Source organism: Girardinichthys multiradiatus, chromosome 5, assembly GCF_021462225.1.
Source record: "Girardinichthys multiradiatus isolate DD_20200921_A chromosome 5, DD_fGirMul_XY1, whole genome shotgun sequence".
NCBI classification, from domain to species: domain Eukaryota; kingdom Metazoa; phylum Chordata; class Actinopteri; order Cyprinodontiformes; family Goodeidae; genus Girardinichthys; species Girardinichthys multiradiatus.
Window position 1 is genome coordinate 38,555,633 of NC_061798.1, and position 22,958 is coordinate 38,578,590.

At 37.7% G+C, this 22,958-nt stretch overlaps 1 protein-coding gene across 2 annotated transcripts in view; it reads right to left on the minus strand.

Annotated features, from left to right (window-relative positions):
- Window positions 1-453: 453 nt before the first annotated feature.
- Window positions 454-22,958, minus strand: part of LOC124868747 (vasorin-like) — a 32,397-nt gene continuing 9,892 nt past the window's right edge. The window contains exons 1-2 of one of the 2 annotated variants that reach the window (XM_047366284.1): window positions 8,926-8,960; window positions 454-5,959 (exon numbers count right to left, since the gene is read on the minus strand). In XM_047366284.1, coding sequence (XP_047222240.1) covers window positions 3,816-5,942 — 2,127 coding nt within the window. In that variant the 5' untranslated portion in view covers window positions 5,943-5,959; window positions 8,926-8,960 and the 3' untranslated portion in view covers window positions 454-3,815. Of the gene's footprint in view, window positions 5,960-8,925; window positions 8,961-22,958 lie in introns of those variants that run through there. The other variant, XM_047366283.1, reaches the window with a different exon arrangement.

Sequence of the window (22,958 nt, forward strand, 5' to 3'; positions counted from 1 at the left end):
AAGAAGGACAACTTAAGAAAAAGGTTAAACAAATTACCATGCCTGCCACAAGCAAAACAAGGAGAGCAGAACTGTTCTACCAAGATGTACTGACCCGCTAGACTGTTATTCAAAGTGCATTTAATATTGCTACTTAAAATGAATTTTCTGTTCAGCAGATGATTTTATTGGCATGTGAATATTTGATCAGTAACAACTGTGTTAAATAAATGTTAAATAAAGATGAAATATAATATTTTTGTCTCTTGATTTAAAATGTTCAGACCCCAAAGTGTTTGAATGAGGGAGAGAGTGGACCTCCTCCTATTTCAATTAGGGCCCCCTGTAATATAGTATAGTTTGTGTATAGGAAGTATGTATTAATTAACTCTGCCCACATATCAAACAACAATCTGAAATAAGTCAATAAATTATGTCAGTAAAAGTGCATCAATTACAAAACAACACAGATAATAACAATAAGGCATTTTAATACTGTTATTTTTTTTCTGCATTGGCAAAGTGTATACAGAAATGCTACAGCTGAAACTGAGAAACAAAAAAACTGGGAAGGTAGTGTTAAGCATGTTAAAAATATTACAAACATAACCTGCTATTTTCACTAGCCAAAGAATATTGACATTATTCCAGGTACATGCACGTAGAGGAAACTAACTGTTTCCTCTACTTACATGTAGAGGAAACGACGGTAAGCTGAAGCTGATGATGGACGAACTTGATGTATAAAAAAAGAGACAGAAATGTGACAAATGGACAACATATAAAAAAAGCAATTTAGGATATATATTTTTTCACAAATTTGACTCCAATGTAGTTCATGTCTCTTTGCACCCACTTTATGGTGTGATAAAATAGAGTGTGGTCAGACAAACTAAACGACCCTTTTGATCTTGAAACGCACATCAGCATGTATGCAAAACCACAACATGTGTCAGGGCTTTACCATTGTCACAATAGCTTCTCTTTAAAACCACATAATTGTGCTCAGTAATTTCTCCCCCAGGGAAAATAGATTAAGAACAACAGAAACACCAGAAGTTTGTCACAGTCTCACAGTATGTCAAGCTATTCTTACTGTATTAGGGTTGTTGTTGCTCTGTTATGAAAAGCATAAACGTTATAAACTGAATAGATGTTATATATGTTTAATAGAGAAGCAATTATTATATCAATAAAAACTCTCCATTGCAGCTCTTTTAACCCTGCTTATTGGTTTTCACAGGGGTTTTTTTTGTGAATTGCATTCTTTGTGTGATGTATTTGTTGTTTTTTTCCTCACCTAGTTCCTTCAAACTTTCAAACAGGTAACAGTTTATGTATGAGTATCCCCAATCTTTAAAACTCGGTACGCACATCCACCTCTGAGTTAAATATCCCAAACTAATCACTAGTCAGTGGATAAAAATAAAAAAAAACAATGTCTGACGCAACCGTCCCCCAGTCCTTGAGTGTGTGACGCCTACATTCGCTTGGTGAGTTTCTTGTATGCACACAGAATTAGACATTCTGTATCTGAAGTAAATATGTATTAAAACTGAATATTAAGAGGTTTTAGTACATATTTTATTGATACTGGGTGTGTGTAGAAAAAGTGCTGTGAGAATTAAGCAGGTATTTATCTTTATACTAACTGTAACTGTAACTCTGGAAACTTTAAGTGATGTAAACAAAAATTTAAAAAAGTAAGAATAATGAATGTTTTTAAAGGGCAAATGTCATCAGGTTTTTGAGCAAAGAAAACTGAAAATACTAAAAACTTGAACATAGCCCATAATCAGCTTTTCCATTGGACGAGTCATTTTGAAAGTAATTTTAAAAGCACTTCTTGGCACAAAAAGCAGTTGTCTCTTTACAGCAATTTTACGTTTTATTAACCCTGGTGGAGCGAAACATCTGCTGCGTTCAATCAATAATAAGTCTGTCTAAATGATCCTCCTGTATGTTTTGCGATGATAATTAGTTTCCACTGCTACCCATTTTCTTTGTCCATGTCTGAGCCAAATGAAGAGTCTGATAATATATCAGCATTTTACCTTTGTTTCCATTCACCATGTGTGTAGTATTAGTTTTAAGTGACTTTTATGGTAAAACAGCATTAATTTGTTGGGACACTAACTGCTTATAGAGTTGTATGATGCAACAGACAATGTTATCAGAGTAACATTTTAGCAGCTACATTACTGTAGTTCATTTAAACCCAAGTAAAACATCGACTGATTATGTGGATTAAACTGAAACTTGCCCAAGTGATTGTATGGCTCACAAATACAAAGTGCTCTCATCTGGTAAAACAGTTGTTAGGAGGCATATTCTGCTGCCTTTGCGCCTGTATGAATGCTGGTCAGAACTGGAGCAGAAATTTCTAATCACAGTTTTTCTCACAAGTAGACATTTGCCACTCTGGTGAATTACAGACTAACTATTTATTCTGGCTCATCATAGAGCATGTTTAAGTTCCTCGTATGGTGCCGGTTTGTTAGATCCCTAAGCTACTGCTCCCAGACAACGTTTCTCCTGACGTCTGCCCATTCAATAGATTAATCACCTTATAAACTGTCACTTGATAAACTTTAATTTGAGCTGAGTATTTGCAGTCCCGCTTTTGTCTTGGGTGGCAATGTGGCCCAAGTTCGCCTTTTCAAACCTAACATGAATATATTTCTGACTTTCAGCTGCAATATCAGTTGTTGGTTTTTTGACAATTTTTTACATTTGTTCTGAATTTCGGACATGGTACTTATTGTAGTCAACATGAAATATGTGACTAAACAGAACTGAAGGTAAAGGAAAAGAAAAAAGGAAAGTTGATGAGAAATGATTTTTGCCCTTTAAGCAGGAACAATTATTGTTTCATCTCTTAACAATAATATTACTTAATGACTATTTACAACAAAGACATGGTAAAAATACAAAAATTCACAAAAAGCAGAAAATCCTTTTGTAAAAAAGCCTCTTCTTAATGGCACAGAATAAAACAGGTAATGTCCATTTTTATTAATCTTTCACAGTAAATTCAATTCCAGAGAAGCCAAAGCCTCTGCAATGGTGGAAACAGTGGAAAAAAAACTGTAGAAACTGCAGAATCTCAAATCTGTATTTGAAGAGAGTTGAGTTTTTTTCCTTAAATTCTGCAGTGTCGTCACTTAAATACAGACTTTAGACAGTTGTTATAATCTGTAACAGTTTGCAAAGTTTCCAAAGGTAACTTTTTTTGTTGCCTCTCCAAATCACTGTTAACCTTACGGCAATCATCACGTAAGAAACAAACGTAGTTTTCAGTGCAATTTCTTTTTTCCCCATGTAGGTATTTGAAAGTCCATTAACATTAAAGTTTGTGATTCAAAAGACGTCATGTCTTTGAGCCTCTGGCACTTCTACAGTTGTAGACACTTTTTTAGTTTCATGTTCCCATATCCAGCAACGAGATTAAAGTGTTTCTCTTTCTTATAAACAAGGAAAAAACAGTAAAGAGTTATAAAAGGTCACTGCAAGCAGGCACTGTTCACTATGAAGACTCTTCCACTTGAATGCACTTAATTTATCGATTGGATTAGATGTTCCACAAACTCTGTTCAATGAATTTCAATCACATCTTCTTCATTGTCCAGTTGTGGTTAAGCACATTTTAAATATGCTGTGGTCTGAAATCCATCATTTTGAGTCTCTTAAATAGCTCATTTGCTCAGTTTTCCATCATGTGCACAACAGAGTGCCCTTTCTCAGAGTGGACATCTGATATGAGCATAAAAAAACAACTGTTAAGAGAGCTATGGCAGGTTCATAAAATCAAGATGGGAACCCCACCTAAACTTTGCTCAGCAATAGAAATAAGACGGCTTCAGTGATGATAGATTGTTATTTGATGGGCAGTGTCCTTGCATCAAGGGTGCTTCATAGTCCAAACTGCCATTCTGTCGCAGCAGTGGAGGTGGTTCTGAGGTCTGGGAATGATCTGCCTCTGGCTGTTTGAGTGGTAGTGTACCACTGACTCCATTCTCTAGACAAACCTTTATACCGTCCAAGTCCATTGCCTCAGGGACCGTTGGGCCTAACTCTAGCTCCATTCCTGCATTTGCCTGCCTTTTCTTCTGTACACAGATGATTGTAGCACCCACCAAAGCCAACACCAGTACTAATCCTAGGACCGCCATGGCTGCAATGAGAATCTTTGTCATAGGGGTCTCTGGATCCACCAGAGGCTCTACAGATATAGTAGGACTAGTGCGAGCCTCTGTACAGGGACCCATGTCTACAGAGCTGTTACCTTTAATGCTCATCTTTTCACCAAGGGGACTGGCACAGACTGAGTAGGTACAGTTTGGTCTCAAACCACGTAAAGTGTATTCAGGGTAGGATGTTGGTAAACTCAATATCATGGGGCGACGGTCAGGGCCTGAAAGGTTACGGTAGGTCAGCCTGATGCCACGGATGTTAGGCCGTGTCTCAATGAAGCGGTGCAGGTCAAGGAGTATTGATGTGGATGTCACCTCTCTTGAGCTGATTGCATCAAGTTTATCAGGCATCACAGAGGTTACCACAGAAACCTCTGTTGCAGAAGGCTGCAGGACCTCAGGACTCTCTCTTCCAATTTCACAGTAGTGTCCTGATGTTCCTGATGAGCACAAACAGGTGAGGCCATTTAGGTCAAAATAGCAGGTCCCTCCATTGAGGCAAATGTTTTGTGGGCATAAATGTAACTCATTTTCTACAGCAGTAGAGCTAGAAGAAACTGGAGGCTCTGATCCAAACGGGGGGTTGTCTGTTATGGAGGAAAAAGCTTCATCACTAGGTGGTGGAGGGGGAGGAATAACATAAGTGTGGGTAGTTTCTGTAGAAGTTGTGGGGACTTGGGGAATAGGGGTATTTTCTACAGTGGAGCCAATAGATTCTGTTGTGGTGGGTGGACAACCAAAATCTTTGTGCTCTAATGCCGAAAGCATCTTCCCAGCATTAACGAGAGGAAAATGGCATCTGGTTTCCTCTGATCTCTTCAAATTGACTCCCTTCTCTTTTAGCCACACAGGGAACCAGGCTAATGGACAGAGGCAGTTAAACGGGTTCTCGGCGATGGTCAGTTGTGTCAACTTGGAGAAGCTTTCAAAAAAACTTTCAGGAAATCCTTGGAGATTGACTCCACTTAGATCCAGTTCTTGAAGTGCAACCAGTTGCTGAAAGTCACTCACCCTTAGCTCAAAAAGTGGGTTAGCAGCCAGGCTTAGTTTGGTAAGCCCCTTGAAAGATTCCTGCTTTAGGGCTTCAGGGACTTCATTTAACTTATTCATGGATAAGTCCAGCTCATGAAGGTTTCTCATGGAGGCTATGAGATCCTCATCCAAATAGGGGAGCCCCAATGAGGACAATTTCAGTGCTTCTAGATGGGGAGTGTGGAGGTCTGAAGGTTGCAAGGTTGGGATTTTATTGTGGCTAAGGTCTAAAAGAAGTAACTTGGGAAAATTAAGGAAAGGCAGAGATGTCAGCTTGTTTCCTTGCAGCTTCAGCTCCAACAGCATCTCTAAACCTTCAAAGGCTTCCCAATGAATACTCTGAATGAGGTTTCCATGGAGATATAGCCTCTCCAGCTGGACCAACCCTGAGAAACTGTCTTTGGAAATGTGAGTTATGTGGTTTGCAGAAAGGTCTAAGTTCTTCAGTTTCGACAGTGACTGGAATGCCTTGTCTGGAATTTCAGCTAACTTATTCTGGCTCAGATCTAGTGACACCAACTCGACGATGTCTTTGAAGTGATCCTGGTTTAAGGTCACAATATCATTTTCGAAGATGTACAGATATTGGGTGGAGACAGGGACACGGGGTATTGTGCTGGAATGCCCATTAAGGCAAAATACTGAGTTTGGAGAATTGCACATACAGGATTTTGGGCAGTCATTGGAGAACACGCCCTCAGAGGCGAGTAGGAGTAATACGATGTAAAGGAACATCATGGCGACAGGCCAGCGCTCTGAAACACATAAAAAGGAGAGAAAACATTTGGTATTATTGATTTGTTAGTTGAGCTGATCATATTTAAAATACATTTTAAAATAAGCCTGAATGATACACTGATGTTGTGTTTATGTCAACATTTTTAGCATTAAATACAAGTAATTTTTGCTCACTATAGGTGCAGCTCTGGACCAACCAAGGTAAACTTTCTTCATGGTTGGGGACTTAAGTATTCATCTGGTTGATGTGGATTCTCCGTTCAGCTTGTTCAGACTGAATATTATTTAAAATTAATAAAAATAAATTTTATTCATTGTTTAGTTATTATCATTTGAAAAAATAAAATAAAGTGACGGGTAAAAATAGATTATGCTAGTTTTTGATCCTCTCAGTCAAAATGACAGTCAACGAAAAACTGAAATAAATAAACAATACTTGTACTCGTCGTCGTCCGCTCATTCGGGACCGGGTCGCGGGGGCAGCAGACTCAGCAGAGACGCCCAGATGTCCCTCTCCCCAGACACCTCCTCCAGCTCCTCCGGGTGGAGCCCAAGGCGTTCCCAGGCCAGCCGAGAGACATAGTCCCTCCAGCGTGTCCTGGGCCGTCCCCTGGGCCTCCTCCCGGTGGGACGTGCCTGGAACACCTCCCGAGGAAGGCGTCCAGGAGGCATCCGGTATAGATGCCCGAGCCACCTCAACTGGCTCCTCTTGATGTGGAGGAGCAGCGGCTCTACTCCAAGCTCCTCCCGGATGGCCGAGCTCCTCACCCTATCTCTAAGGGAGTGCCCGGTCACCCTACAGAGGAAGTTCATTTCAGCCGCTTGTATCCGGGATCTCATTCTTTCGGTCATGACCCAAAGTTCATGGCCATAGGTGAGGGTAGGAACGTAGACCGACCAGTAAATTGAGAGCTTTGCTTTTCGGCTCAGCTCTCTCTTCACCACAACGGACCGGCACAGTGCCCCCATTACTGTGGCAGCTGCACCGATCCGTCTGTCGATCTCCTGCTCCATTCTTCCCTCACTCGTGAACAAGACCCCGAGATACTTGAACTCCTCCACTTGAGGGAGATGCATATGATAAAGTTTACCGAGATTTAAACGGGGACATTTGCCCCTTTTAAACTTCAGACATTTAGTTTAACCTGCTCCTGACTGTTGAAGTCAGAGTGAACACTGTGATAGGATCAAAAGAGCTGTCTGAGGTCTTCAGAAAAAGTATGTAGCAGTGTGAGAGTCTGGTAAAGGATTTAAAGAGGTCTCAAAAGAATTTGAAATTATTATACCGTTTGGATAATACGTATACAAGTGGAGACCATTCAAAACAACTGCCGACATACATAGGTTTGGGCTTCAAAGCAAGTTCACCATGCAAGCAGACCACAACATGCTGATAGAAGTCAGAAAAAAACTCAGGTCACCGGACCTTTAGCAGGCTCTTGCAGATATTAAAACTTAAGTGCATAACTGTACAACAAGAAAGGGACTCTGCAAGTTTAATTTTCATGGGATGTGTGCAGAGAGAAAACCAGGAGGGCGTTCCTAAGTAAAATACCATATCATCTGTAAAAAAAGAAAAGCTGAAGCAGAACTGGACCGGGCAGACCTAGACATGACAATGGTTTAAAATATATCAAGATATCTACCAAGGACTGGCTAAAACTGAAACAGGGAAAGTTTAGGGGAGAGTCAAGGCTGTGATGAAACATCTCAATGATTTTATTTTAATCATGGGTAAAACAAACTATGACGGGGTAAAACATTCCAACCTCTTCCTCAGATACAGCATGCACGTTTCTCAACTTTTAGTGAGTAAAACAAGAATAATTTTTGTTAAGATTGAAACAAATAATTAGACATCAAATGGAGATAAGTTCTTCTGAAAGAGCAGAATATTTGGTGGGGTATCTCACTCAAGTCACCAATGACTGAAATGAAAATTATCTTACCAGATCCCATCTAGTCAGCTTTTAAAACTGGAATGTTATGGGTTAAAAATTCAAATCAGAAACCGTTTTGTCCGTAGGCTTGTTTTTACAAATATACATTTAACAATACTGTTTAAACATTCTCTTAAATAAATAAATTAATGAATTCATTCATTTATTTTGCATGGACAGTGAAAGTGTATCCTGTCTCTTAATGTCTCTCAGAATGAAATCGTTTAGTTACATGGCCTGGTAAGTCTAAAGTTTATTCCTTTGGACTTAAATGAAAATAATAAAAAAATAATATTTTAAATGTTCTTTTAATCATTACTAATTTAACCTTATGCAAAGGTTAATATATTTGTGTTGATTTGCACTCACACTTTGTCCCCAGATCCGCTGCATCGAGCACTATAGCCTCTGGATATGATAGACCAGCTCTACCAACTAAGTCACATTGCTCTATAGTCTGCATATTGATTTTAAATAATTATATTTCTTACACTTATTTTTATGTTTCTGTAACTGATGAAACAGTTTCCAGTAGTTTGAATTGAAAGTGGATTTTAGTTTAACTTTTTAAAATCCTTTGTATTTATGACCTTAGTTTTCACCAGGAATATTCTATGCTCTTTGGTGCTCCAGTGTCTCCTCATCATCATTTACGCAATTATTTCCTCAGTACTTCACAACATTATCTGTTAACTACATTTCATTAATATTTTTATTTTAATCCCACATTTAGCTCATTCATTTTTTTGCCATTTGTTTTCTTTCCCTTCTGTATTTATCCTGTGTAAAGAACCTAGTGCCATCCTCGCTTTATGCTTTATAAACAAAAACTTTATAAATAAAAACTGATTGATAACTACACAAATTGTCATAATTTAGACGTACATCCGAAAGAAATCTAAACACTTGTGCTTTGTTGACCATTACTGCATGCTGTCACTTATTGAATTAAACAGCTCATTGGTTTCAGCCCAAAAGAGAGCTCAGTGCTGAGATGGAAATAAATTTAGCTTACTAGACTTTCATTATATGCAGTCACTTACTGTTTATGGAACATTAGAGCTGCTTGCCAGTCATTTCAGGATCCCACAGTATGACTGGCACACTGCCTCAGCGAGTAATTTGATGACAGGAAAGGAGAGGAAAGATAATTTTGTGTTAGTATCAAAACAGGAAGAGCAAGGGTAGAAACTGGGATGCTATCTTATGGGATTGAGTGGAAAAATTTTAAAAAAGTATTTTTATTTGTCATTTTATGTATTGTAGTGTTACTTAACCCATAACTCCAATTTTAATCCAGACTTTTAAACGTACTCTTCAGATACACAAAATAGAAGATTTTGAATAACCAAACATGAAATATAAGTCATTTGAAGGGGCAACAAAGAGCTTTTCTCTTAAATAAAATCAACACTTCAATAATTCTTTTAATACAATCTTTGGTGCCACTTTCAGAGCTCAAGCAAACAATGTAAGTGGTTTTCAATTTGTCCACAAGATGTCAAGATGTCAACATAAATTTTGGGCTAACTCATCTGACTCATTTGATAGCCACAGTTTCTCTGGAGCTTTACATATGGAAGGCCACTGCTCTCATTTTGGTTAGTTATTTCAACTTTGCACCTGCAATTGACAATGCTGAACTTCCCATAGACAAGTGTGAACAGAAACCCAAGTGAGTGTCATGGAAAACAATGTCCTGGTAATAATATTGTTTTAGGCCCTTTCAAAGGGATGTTATCAGCACTGACTTATTTGTGTTACTGCATCAGAGGCCAGAGGAGCAGAGAAAAAGGTCAGATTGGGATTAAAACCCAGTGTTTTAGCCAAAAGCCTACAATTATTTGACAGTGTTTACACTGTGAAACAGAATTACAGTCACATTCAATTCAAGGGAAAGTTTTGAAGTGAACAGATATTTAATAAATAAAGTCAGGAAACGTCTCCCAGTGGATCATAAACTGCAGTTTCACATTTACACATCACCAGCAGATGGAGTGAGGCCAGTGGTTATTTGTTATTTGTGTCTCCTCCTAAACTCCTTAAATAAGCCTTTCAATGAAGGATTTACTCCCTCTTTTGCAACAGACCGATATAAAGAGACATGGTTGACATGAACTCTATTACACTATTACTAAGTCAATTGAACACAAATAATGAGCTTTAGACTAATTTAAACTGATATGACTGAATTATAACTTTAACAAAAATCATCCAGTTTAAAAAGCTATGTGGTAAATTTCTACACTGATTAGTTTTTACCCTGGTAGATGCACCCTTTTAAATCTTATGTTGGCAGGATTGTTTTATGTGCATTTTCACGTTAGTCAATAATTAATCTATACATGCATATTATAAGGTGGTCACAGCAGTGAATCCATGTTGCTTTTTCTACCACACTTTTTCCTTCCACTCAACCTTCCATTAATGCCAAAGCATACATAACACCTAGCTGAACAGCCAGCTTCATTGGAGGCAACCTTTTGTGTTAATGACTTTCTGTTTGCTGCCAGCATTCTTCGATTGCTAAGGCAATAACATCGCTTAGACATGACCTTTCTGTTTTAAAAATCCTTTTTTTGAATGTTCTTTTAAACTATAAGCCACAATTATTCACTCTGCATATGACTAATGAATGTATATACTATATGACTTTCACTTTTTTATTTTGAATTGCAGAAATAAATTAACTTTTTGAACATTTTCTAATTTCCTGACACCTTTACCATGAAGTTGCGAAACTGGTCTTTTTTTGGTTTTTCAAAGATTTCCAACTGGTTGTGGCAAATTTGGTTAATGTTGCTCAAAAAGTGTAAATACTACACTTTTCATATCATATGTGTAAAATAAAAGAGAAGCCTTATGGTCTAAGATCAATGAATGTTTGCAACCTGCAAATCAACACAGAAACTCACAAAAGCACATGGTATGACCATATCTCTCAAGATGCATTTTGGACACGTCATCAGTGACAGCACCGGAGTCACAGGGGATTTGGGTTCTTTCAATTCCTGCCCCTCACAGACATATTCCTGCACATGTTTGCACCAGCACATGCATAAACTCAGTTCACCGCACAGCTGGATTCTGTTACCCACAATTCACTGCAATCCCTCACTGTGAAACAGAATGAGAGACCCACATAAGCCTTCATCCTCCCCCAGTGAGAAAACAGAGGCAGTGGGAGAACCGAGAATGAAGTCTCCATCTATAGTTCTCCGATACCTTTCTTTAAAGACGTGGAAGAGAAGGAAAACTAGAAGCACAAAAGAAAAGAGTTAAAGGAGATTCCAACTGTGATTCACCAAACGAAAGCAGAACAGCTAATAGGGAATATCTTGCCAAGAATTGGGTTTTGTACCAGCTAGAAGCATTACAATGATGTAACATCATTCACCTAGTTGCTTGTTGTGAGTTTTATCATAACAAGCAACTAGGTGAATGATATCACTTTACATCATCTTTAAATCACTACAGAAGAACTCAAAATTAGCCATTAAAGAATTTCAGGTTTACCATTAAAGGAAAGTACAGAGGTGAAAGGCAAAGGATGGAGAGCCGGAGACAAAGAAGAAAAGCTGGGATCATAAATTGTGTTAGAGGGTTTACTGGGAGGTTACTTCATTTTCTTCCAGAAAGAAAGTGGACTTGAGTTATTGGGACCAAATTCCCAAAGTGAAATATCCTGTTACGTCAGGCCTGTAAAGCTTGCCAGCCAAATCTGTTTAATGACTTCAATCTTCCTAAAACGCTTAGTGTGTAACGGGTGTGTAAGGGTATAAAGTGTGTCCAGTATACGTGTGTTGTTGGACAAGAAGGTTTACACATAAGCATACATATATATATATACATATATATTGTGGCATCTGTATGTGTACAGATGCCACAATAGCGCATACGTTTTGAGCATACCAAACATTTAAATCTTATCCCGATGAAAAAATAGATGGAGAAATGCTGCCAAAGTTAAATACCCATCTTACAAATCTCATATTTGATTCAAATAGCTCTTACAGATAAGAAAATAGCTATAAATGTTAATCCACCATTTAAATGTAAAGGTACCGCTTCAAAATAGTAAAATGTTAAGATAATTTGACTCAACCCTGCAAACACTTTGTGTTTAAATGTTTCAAAGTTGGGTTAAATATATGGAAAACAACAGAGGTCACAGGCTAGACCACTATCAGTGCATCATACTGTGGTTTTAAGACCTTTCAATGAGATCCCAGCCAATGTACCGGAGTTTTATTTATCTGTATGAAGCATAGCGTAATGCAGTGCCCACCCTCTACCCCACCCCCACCTGTTGCTGTGCGCTGCTATTGAGCTGGCTGAGAAAACTTGACAGGTATTAGTTGTGCATGACACAAACTAATCTATGGATTATGCGTTTACAGACATTTGTCTGAGCAGCTTTTTTATTTGAATAGATGAGTAGACAGAGTCATTTAGATAATACCTTGTTGATGGTTGATGACTCATTAAGCATCAGGTCTTGTGGCTAAATGTACTCTTTGAATTGCATGTTTAGAGGTGGAATAATGTAATGTAGATCAGACATTCAGAGGTGTTATTTTAAGACTGCAAGGAACGGTTGCTGGTGTCAGAGTATATCAGAGTTTACTTTGGTATACTGTTCCTAAGATTTTAAGAGATTTCATATAAATGGCAGTGAAAGTGTTGGTGTTTTCTTGCACTATGTGGAACATTAAAGTAGTGCCCCTCCCCCATCTGTTTCTGTCAACTGCTGGTTGAAAAATAAATGCAACACTTTCCCCCTCCCAAGAAAGACAAATTAAGCTGTTTGGTCGAAAAACACGAATATTCATGGTGTGAAAACTAAACTAACGATGGCTGGAAGCTGTTAGTCTATTATATCTGTTGTTAAGAGACCAACTTCAGACTCACAACCGGAGCAGACAGCCCGACTAATTAGCCAAACTACAATCAGCTTGTTATACTAGTCAATCACTATACAGAGCAGTGCTTTAATTCTAAAAGCTCAGTTAACTCCACGCAGAAGACACTTTAAAAACCTGAAAAAAATTTGAAATTACATTTGTGCTAAATTGAAAAGATTTGCAAGAGAACAAAAACTGAATGATTTCAATTTATAAAATGCAGCACCAACCCAATTTCATCTGTTTTTAGAGTTCCCTTAATCTCACACAGAAAATGTTATAAACATATATTCAGTGGGGAAAATAACATGCCTTATGCCAAATCAATCGCAAATAAAACTGGTCAAAATGGGAAAGATAAGAGAACCTGGCATTTAAAAAAAGACAAATGTGTTGATCTTCATACGTCAGCAAAAGGCAACCAAAAAACTGCTTACCTATAATTGCACATATCTACAGTTTAGAGATGAACATTTATCATATTGTTTATTTTTATCGTAAATCTTTTTTTTATTATGATAATACATTGGAGTTAGCATGACAACAATACAAATTAAAAATGTTTGAAAACACCAAAAACTGTCTGTATTGTTGGAATGGTTGTTCTTACTTTTATCTTGTTTTTGGACTATGGGAGGAAGCCAGAGTACCCGGTGAGAACCCATGCAGGCAGAAGGTAAACGTGCAATCTCCATGCAGAAAGACCCCAGACCGGGATTTGAACCCAGGTGAGTTGAGAGATTAAATTCACCTTAAAGAGGCAGGTATGTAAGAGCCCGCACTGATACTAAACACAGTTCCTCTCAACTTGTTGAATTGAAGCTAGAATAATTACATGCAAGATTTGATGGCAACTACATCAAACTGGATTGTCCACTAATCTGTCATCATTTGACTGCGGTTTCAGTCAGTGACTTTGACGCTGTGGTTTTTCTTTTGTCTAACTCAGGTATGCCAACTTTGCTTCTGCTATGATGATAATGCAGGCTAGCATTTAGGTGTGCTGCTGCTCTTTGTCAGACGGCAGTGTTTAAGCTCAGGTGTTTGTGAATGAGCGCAGCCCAACCTTACTGCCCCAATAAAAGAGTGAATGCAGTGACAAATACAGTGTTAAAGGAATGCTTGTGTTCTTGTAGCTCTATTTGTGAGGACTTGTTCTTTTACTCATCTTACATGCTGAGAGGGAAAAGCCTTCAGGCAAATGTAAGGCCTGCCTTCAAATGCCAGCTTGACACTGACTTAAGTTCTGTCTTGAGAATCACAAACCCTTTATGCGGCAACATTTCCAAGGCTGATATATTTTTAATAAAGTCTAAGTGAGCCCACATCTTCATTTTTGTGACAAAACTGATCTCCATGACCCCGGCTGCATGTTGTTGCTTCTTTGCTCTGGAAATGTGAAGACTGCATGTGTGTCTGTGCATGTGTGTCATCTCATCTCATCTGTCTGTCAGCAGCTGGATATAAGCATGTCACCTGCAGTGGGCTGCGCGCAGGTGTGCTGGCAACAGACACCACCCTGTCAAATCCAACCTTTCTCTAAACATGTTCTTATTGCCTGTGTTTAATCCTTCCCGAGTGCTCAAAAATATTCCAGTGTCTTGAAGGTTGTTTTGAGTTTTATATCTTGCATTATGTGATACTGTCAGCAGAATAATACATTTTAGAAGTGACGATGGCACAGTTAAACAAGAAACACATAACATTTACAGGTTTTCCCATCTGATCCTATGTGAAAATAACTAAGCACCATCTGTAATACGTGAAAACATTAATTTCCATGTGTGAAATAAATGTGGGAAAATGTTCACATGTGAAAGGTTTTCCTATGCATTTCACATGTTACTGCATGATAACACGTCTCTTGTGCTCACGTTAATTTTCACATGTGAAACACATGGGAAAACATTTCACATGTGGACAGTATTCCTGTGTTTCTCATGTTACTACAAGAAATAATTTCAACGTGATTGAGATATATATCTCAATATCTCAAAATCTCAATATCTCAATATCTCAATCACGTAATTTCAACATGTGGTGGTTAAATAAACTCATGTCATCTGTTTTTGTTTTTCCGTAATGGACCTAAGGCTACGTTCCTCTTCAAGTATTTATTTCTCTCTTTCTCTAATAAAACTCTTAAAACTGTAATATGGTGACATTTTACCCTGAAACACTACGGACTGTTATTTACCCTCCTCAGGTCTGTCGGTTTCTGACCTGTCATCACTTCTCGTAATAAACTATTCCCATCTGGGAAAGACATCTCCTCATCTCCTCTGAAGACACTGACTAAAGCAAAAGTTCATCACAGATGTTTCTTTTTTTCTTGCTTTCGTTTTGAACCTAATGCACATTATAGTTTGTCAACATGAAATATATACAGGTGTCACTACTATGAATTTATCTTTTACCCCTCTCCATCTATCTGTTTAGTCCACCAACTGATTATTGGCTGATGATTACCTGCAGGATGCCTATCCAGCAGGGGCCCCTCCATGCTTGTTTAGACCAGGTCTCAGTTTCCAAGTTCGGGCCTCTGGCAAGATAATAAATAGATTGGACTGAGGGGGATGAAAGGGGGTACATGAAACATTTGCCCTGGATTTGTAAAAGCCTAGACAGGCATTGTAATGTTTTTTTAGTTTTTTTTAAACGTGGACAATCGCATTTACAGAAACAAAATTAAAAAGTAATAAAATTTGAATTTTTGTAACTGACTTTGAACTTCCAGTTTATAAATTGTATTTTTTTTGTAATGTACCTTAAGACGACACTTGTTTTGAATCGGCGCTAACATATATACTGCATTGATTTGAATTCAATCATCTGTAGTAGAAATAAAATACTGATTCATCTAAACTAGATACCTCTACATTAAACAGATTCTTTTAAATATGCCTTTATACATTAATAAAACCTTTACTTTCATAACAAAGGGAGCATTTTCAATGTTTCTTGGTATTAGGACCACGTGAGAATAAACACAAACATGAAAAAAGGCAATAGCTTGTGTGGTCAAACCTGGACTGGAATAATCTCCATGGATTACATTAGTTAGTGCTTTGTGGAAGCTTTACTTGTGAAAAACATGGGTTTATTTTTTGTTTTCCGTTCAGTATTGTTGTCATAAACCAATCGTTGCGTATCATCTTGTCACTTTAGCTGTTTACAGAAAGGGGGGTTGCCATTTACTTGAATTCACTAGTTTGTTCCGTAGAAGGAGAAGTAAATTTTAATTCAGTCAGATAAAAATAATGTGGAATATCTTCAAAGAGAGTTTTTATTCAAATTCTACTACTGGAACTAGGGCATGGTTTTAGAAAAGCATATAGTTTTGATATTATTGGTGATAACTGTATCTGTTGCTATAAATACACATTTTCCTAAATCCTCACTTCCTTAGCTTCAAATCCATTCTGTGAGTTTGAGTATCTTGGGCATGATAATCTGTCAGGTGGGGGTATCTACTGCAGTCAGACTTCATCAAACAATATCTGAATATCTTATTGGAATGCAAAGTGTGAATTCACAACACATGGAATATGCTGTTAATATAAAAACTACTGCACTCTGTTGTGATATTTACATTCTGTAGACTGATATTATGATGGAGAAATTCTTCATTAGTTGCTTTGTGGATTGCTGTACTATGCAGGTCAGGTTCTAGGAGTTCACATGTGGAATTAGGAAAACAGTCCATATTTACTAAAGTTCATTGTACCTCTTATAGTAGAACTCTATAAAACTTGATTCTAATTTCTCTGGTGACTCATCGCAAACCACAGACCTAACGTTTGCTTCAATCACAGGTCGCCATCAAATCCTTCCAACTAATTTGCACTGGAAATTTACACGCATGGCAGACTTGTACCGGAATATCAGGAACAGTCAGAGCTGTTATTCAAAGTCACACGTCTCCATATTCAATTTGTCCGGCGCGAACGAGACTTTACACCATAATGAATGCTGCGCCTGCTGAACTCTCTTAATCTCCTGCATGCACATACACACACAGACACAGACAGAAAACGAAACAGTCCCAGAGGTTTTTACCAACTGCCCCCTGCAGCTGTAACACATCATTAACCCAGTGTGTGGATGGATTTACTGCTGAGAGACCTCATAGGAACTGACACACACATATATGCACATACTCATGATTGGATTACAACAGAAAAAGCAGTTTACCCTCTAAAAAACATGAGAATAGTTTGAGAGTAGAGCCATCTTCCTGCAGAAGGATGTTGTTTTGTCCTGTGTGGGGTGGCTGTTTATTTTGTCACTTATCTATTTGCTCTGACTCCTGACAGATCCCTTAAAGTAAACACACACTTACACACATGCTCATTCTTGTCTCTGCTGGAAAGCAAATCAATTAGCTGCGTTGTGTTTGTTTGGTTCTGTTAAAGCTGGTGACCTTGACTGGTTCATGACCCAGAAACAATGGCTGCTTTATTCACAGCAACAGAAAAAGAATCAGATTTTTAACTCTTTGGGTTGCCGCTCAGTGCTCCTCAGAGCTGCTCAGAGTCTGCTCCTTAGAGTTTACAAGACCGGGCCTGTTCCTTGACATTATTTTGGAGTTTAAAAGCAGCTTCACACATGTGGAAAGTGTCTTTTGAAGGGCAATTGTGGCAGGAAATCTTTGAGTCTCCAAGAGACAGAGAAACATGGAACCCATTGAAGTTTGAGCAGAGTTTATCATCTTTTGAAAGATGTGTCACGACCAAACAAAAACAATCCCTTGGACAATGGCAGATACATTTAAGTATATGCAGCTACTATTTAGATCAATGATGACCTCATTGCTTAAACACACACAGACACAAACAAACCTATCACACCTTATCTCTGCTACATACCATTAATCATGACAAAAGCCAGGCACTCCCTGTTTGGCACTTGCTTTACTATCAGCTGATAAACTGATATGTGCTCCCCTTAAATGGGAAATAACTTATATCTCAAACCTAATGTTAAAGTGACCTTAATGCATTAACATTATTTTATTACAAAGATTCCTACATCCCTCCCCAAAAAATACCAAAGTTACCCTATGAAAGATTTAGTTGCTTCAGGTTAGAGGTCATGATACCATTATGTTTGCTCACTCTTTTTTTTTTCTTGGGAATGTGGCTGATGTTCAGCTGAAACGCGTAAAAACCAGCCAACTTTATTCATTAAGCACTTTATAAACAGCAGGCAGTGACCAAAGTGCTGAACATCAAGATTGATAAAAAAATCAGCAGATGAAAATATCAGATCATTGGAGACGTGTTCTCTGGAGGGACGACTCCTGCCTCTGTCTGGTAATCTAACGGATGAGTCTGGGTTTTCACAGTTGCCGCGAAAAGGAAACTTGCCTGACTGCGTTGGGTCAAGTATAAAGTTTGTTGCAGAGTTGATTATAATGTGGGGTTTTGTGGCAGGAGTTGGGCTCGGCCAATTAGTTCCAAGTTTTCATTCTTCAGCATACTAACATATTCTAGACAATTTCATCCTCCCAACTTTGTGTGAGCAGTTTAAGCATGGTCCCTTCCTGTTCCAACATGACTGCACCAGTACACAAACCAAGGTCCATTGTGATATGAAAGAGGGAGTTCTCTCAATGACAGCAGAGACTGTGTGCAAGACCCTGTCGTCTAACATCAGTGTTTGTCCTCATAAATGGCTTTCTGGAAGAATGGTAAACAAATTCCCTTAAACACATTTCTAATCCTGGTGCAAAGCCTTCCCATAAGAGATGAAGCTGCAACAGGTGGGCTGACATCATATTAAACCAAATGGTTTAAAAATGGGATGTCACTACATTTCATATGTGTGAGTACTGATGAGTAATTACTTTTGGCAACAATGTACTAATGTACCAGTATTGGTCAGTAGGATGACTGCAAGTGAATTTGCCCCTTTGCTAATTCGTACCCCCGATTTCTTGCCATTTGCACATTTAAAGACCATTTATCTCCATATTCATGAAAATACTTAACTACAACGAAAGAGGAAGGTGAATGGCCTTTAAAATGGTTAAATATCACTTGTAATGTAATTCAATTGTACATTATAATCTAAAAACATTTTTATTTCAGTCTGTTCCCACTTATTTAGGTTCTGATCTCTGTTTAGGGTGGTTGACTCTTACGAAATATGTCAGATAAGGTCCCCTGATCTAACCAAGAATAACTCTACGTCAAACATACAAGCAGTAAGCAACGGTGGTGGAGAGGCATTCCTCTCCTGAGCCAACAACGAAGTTTGTGCGATGTATGAAAAATTACAAAGCTGGTGTGAATGCCCTAACAAAGCATCTTGCAGAGCATAGCTCCGTACAATAACAATGTCATGGCATTTTCCCGACATTTTTGAAGCACAGGCCGAATCAAGGACTGATTTTTACTATTTTAATGTGAGCAGAGCCATTGTTGACAGTGCTTCTAAAGACAATATCGTAAATAATGCCTGTGCTGGCAATATTTATGGCTGCTGTGTCAGGTGAAGGGAAAACTAAAACTTTTCTCCTGAAACAGGTGGGCATCGCACAGAAGCTGAGAATATTGTCTTTATTATTTATTGTTTAGTATTATTTTATCACATGTTCATGGGGACAGGTGTGGATAGTTGGAAAAATATAAATATATATTTTTATTGCCTTTTTTAGCTAAGGATGTTGCCAAAAATTGCCTTTTCGGTTTTACTTTTTATTGCCACATTTGTTTCCATCGCTATAAAATAAAGCAGAATTCAAAGTTGAAAGTTTTAGGTCTACAAATGCTGATTTGCAAGTGATCAAAATTTACTATTTTCCCTTTCTTGTCTCTGACCAGTGCTCACTCAGTTTTACAGTGGATTTTGTTTTCAGTTTTCTTTTATATTACATTCAAAACTACAACCATTAGCTGCAGCAGCAATATCTGCATGAATCTATAGTTGTGTTTAATGTCTGAATTACAACAAGGTTTACCCAATTTGTTTTATATTTATCCTTTAAGATAACTGAAATCAGAAATGTACAGCTCAGACCTCAAAATGATTAGATGTAAGGAGCTACAGGGAAACTGTCCAGATATCTCTTTGTTCATTCAGGCCATGAGAGAGTGAATTATTCAGCAGTCGTATGCAAATAATTAATGACTGATCCTGGCATGGTGCCTAGAAAACACAAGGAAAAACTGTAATCTTGTCTTGTTATATCATAGCTGTTAAAAGGAAAAATTAGAATCAGCTAAAATCAATGTCGCCGGGTCAAAAATTCTGATCAGTGTGTCTCTAAAAAGTTATTAACATAACATAAGCAGCTAATTTTTTTTCTGGTCATTATTTGTTCTGAGATGCTACAACAGCAGGTTTTGCTAAATATGCCAAGTCTGAATTTCCAAAGGATCAGCAAAACAAAATTAATACAATTTAAAGTCATCAATCTGAGCTACAAATAAGCAAACTGCAGCCAGTCATATAACCCTGCAGTAAAGGTTCAGGCATTAGTGACTAATAGACAGTACTGAACAAAAAACTGAAGAAAAAAGCACTTTTTAAACTCCACTGACTCTGTGCTGCCGGTGACAAAGCTCCAACCAATGTTGACTTTGATCCCGAACATGCCATTCCATATGCTTTTGGTTAAATCACAGGCCTCGCTGCACTCTGTGGGGTGAAACTGGACTCCGACGTAGAGACACGTGAAGGAATGGCGACGACACGCTTGACTGCAGACCAGGCGCGGACACACGCCTATGAAAAGAGCCTTGGGGGCTTTGGAGGGATTTAAGGAGGGAGGAATGGGGAGAAATTATGTTTTGTTTATATAGATAAGAGGGCTGCATACTCAGACACACATGCAATTAAAAAACACACTAACAAAAAGAAAGGAGCACCAGACACATGACTACAAAAATGCACTTAGTGCAAGTGCAATTAAAATAAAAAATGTTTGCATATTAGCTGGAAAGCCACAGCTCTGCTCTCCAAACTAAACAGAATCCCAACAAATCTAAAAAACAAGTCTTTATCAGTCCTGGTGGATCTAGCCATTTTTCAAGCTGTTAATATGTAGTTTTTTTCAGTAAAAGGGATTTTATAACCAAGTCACATCAAAGTTTTTATTCCTAATGCACTTTAGTTTGCTTGACACTTATGACCCCAACCTAAAGCAATGCTAAAAAAGTTTGGAGTTAAAATAAAAAATTCAGATAAAAAAAAGTTTCTATTATTGGTTATTATATGTTTTTGTTTCTTTTTGATGCTCAAATTTGTTCAGTCATTGTTTCGAAAGTTATTTACAACCCCAATTCCAATGAAGTTGGGACATTGTGTAAAACGTAAATAAAGACAGAATACAGTGATTTACAAAATCTGTACAAGCAAATTAATACAATACACAGAAATGTTCCAAACAGGTGTTTTTTGAGCATTCCTCAACTTTCCCAGTCTCCTGTTGTCCCAGTCTACGGTTTTGTGGAACGTGCTGCAAGCATCAAATTCAACAAGTGCGAATATTTGAAAAAAAAAACAATAGTTTATCAGTTTGAACATTAACTATCTGATCTTTGTAGTGTATTCAATTGCATATATGTTCAACAGGGCTTGCAAATCACTGTATTCGGTTTTTATTTTCATTTTATTTACATTTAATGTCCCAACTTCATTGGAATTGGGGTTGTATGAAAGCCGTCACCATGTTTCTTGCCTGATTCGATAGTCTTCATGTTTTTCTAGGCAGGTCTGAACTGTTCTCTTGGTAGTTAATTATTTTTGAAAAATTACAGACATGAATATTCACAAACATGTTTGTATCTAATGTATAATTTAATATAATAAATTGTATCTTCTGAATATATTTTCCCCTATTTTCATTGACCGTGCTTCCAATTCCCAGTTGGATTCTTGCAAGTCTAACAGTTTATGACTTGTGGTTAAATCAAATGATATCCTGATAGTAGATATTTATTAGTTACATAACCGCATTATCTCACAGTGGACAAAGAGTGGGTCAGTGAAAAACGTTTTTTTAAATCACAGACTTTTAAAGCGGATATAAAAGATCCCCAAAGCGGATAAGAATTTATGCATGGTTGGTACAAAATGTCACATGGCTGAAATTGTGTACAAAATTAACACAACTGCAAAATTACAAAATAGTTTAAAATTTTTTATTTTAAACTGTTTTTTACGTCCTTTTGTTTCTTTTTAGTGCTTTAATTAGTTCAATCATTATTAAGAAACTATTTAAATTAGCCGTTACCTTGCTTCCTGCCAGGCTAGACAATTTCTGATACAGATCAAGATATATGTTTAAAAAAACTAGTGTTTAGTATATTTATCCAGGCAGGCCTGAAGTCCTACATTTCAAGTAGAGTCAAAACATTTCTAAGAAAATTATGATACAGCCGTTGATTAAGAACCTCTTCCAGTCACTTTGAAAAATGGCAGCCAATAAGTTTTAATGAGCAAAGAGCTCTGAACTGGCTATCAACCCAATCAAGACTCAACACAGATACACTAAGATTTTTTCCACAGTGACTGAGGCCGGAAAATTGCTCTGTTAATCCGCGCCGCATCAATTTGTATAATATGTCTCATCTGTCACACTGGGAGCAGCCTGGTGTGTTTTGGCCCCTATCAGAGGCATGGAGTAATGTTTCTGCAGCTGACTGACCTGGTGACTGCTTGGTTTGGACCTACACTAGACTGTCTTTGTTTATGGAGTGTCTTGCATTAGCCAAGAGCGATTACAATGTCCTGATGTAATACACATGACAAACAGAAACTAACACTCGTCCTTCTTTGGAAGCTGGAAACAAAGGCTGGCAGGTATCTAAACCTTAAAAAGACAGCTTCAGTTTTGCCTGTGGCAACAATGTAAAAAACTGATGTGGCTTCTATACCACAAATGAGAGCGATTGCAAATGTTCTGACAGATTTTTGGCAACCTTTTAGTGAAGATCTAGTTATCAATGTGGGAAAAACAGGTTTGCAACAATGTTTACAGTTTCAATCAAGGCCATAGGGATACGATCACTTAGATTGCCAATGACTTAAGAATTTAAACTTTTTAATTAATTTGAGAGATAAAACCAGTTCCTTGCATATATAAATCCAGAAATAAATGTCTACAGGAATATGCTTCAGTTTTGCAAATATAGAGAATTATGCTGATTTACTGTCAGGACGCA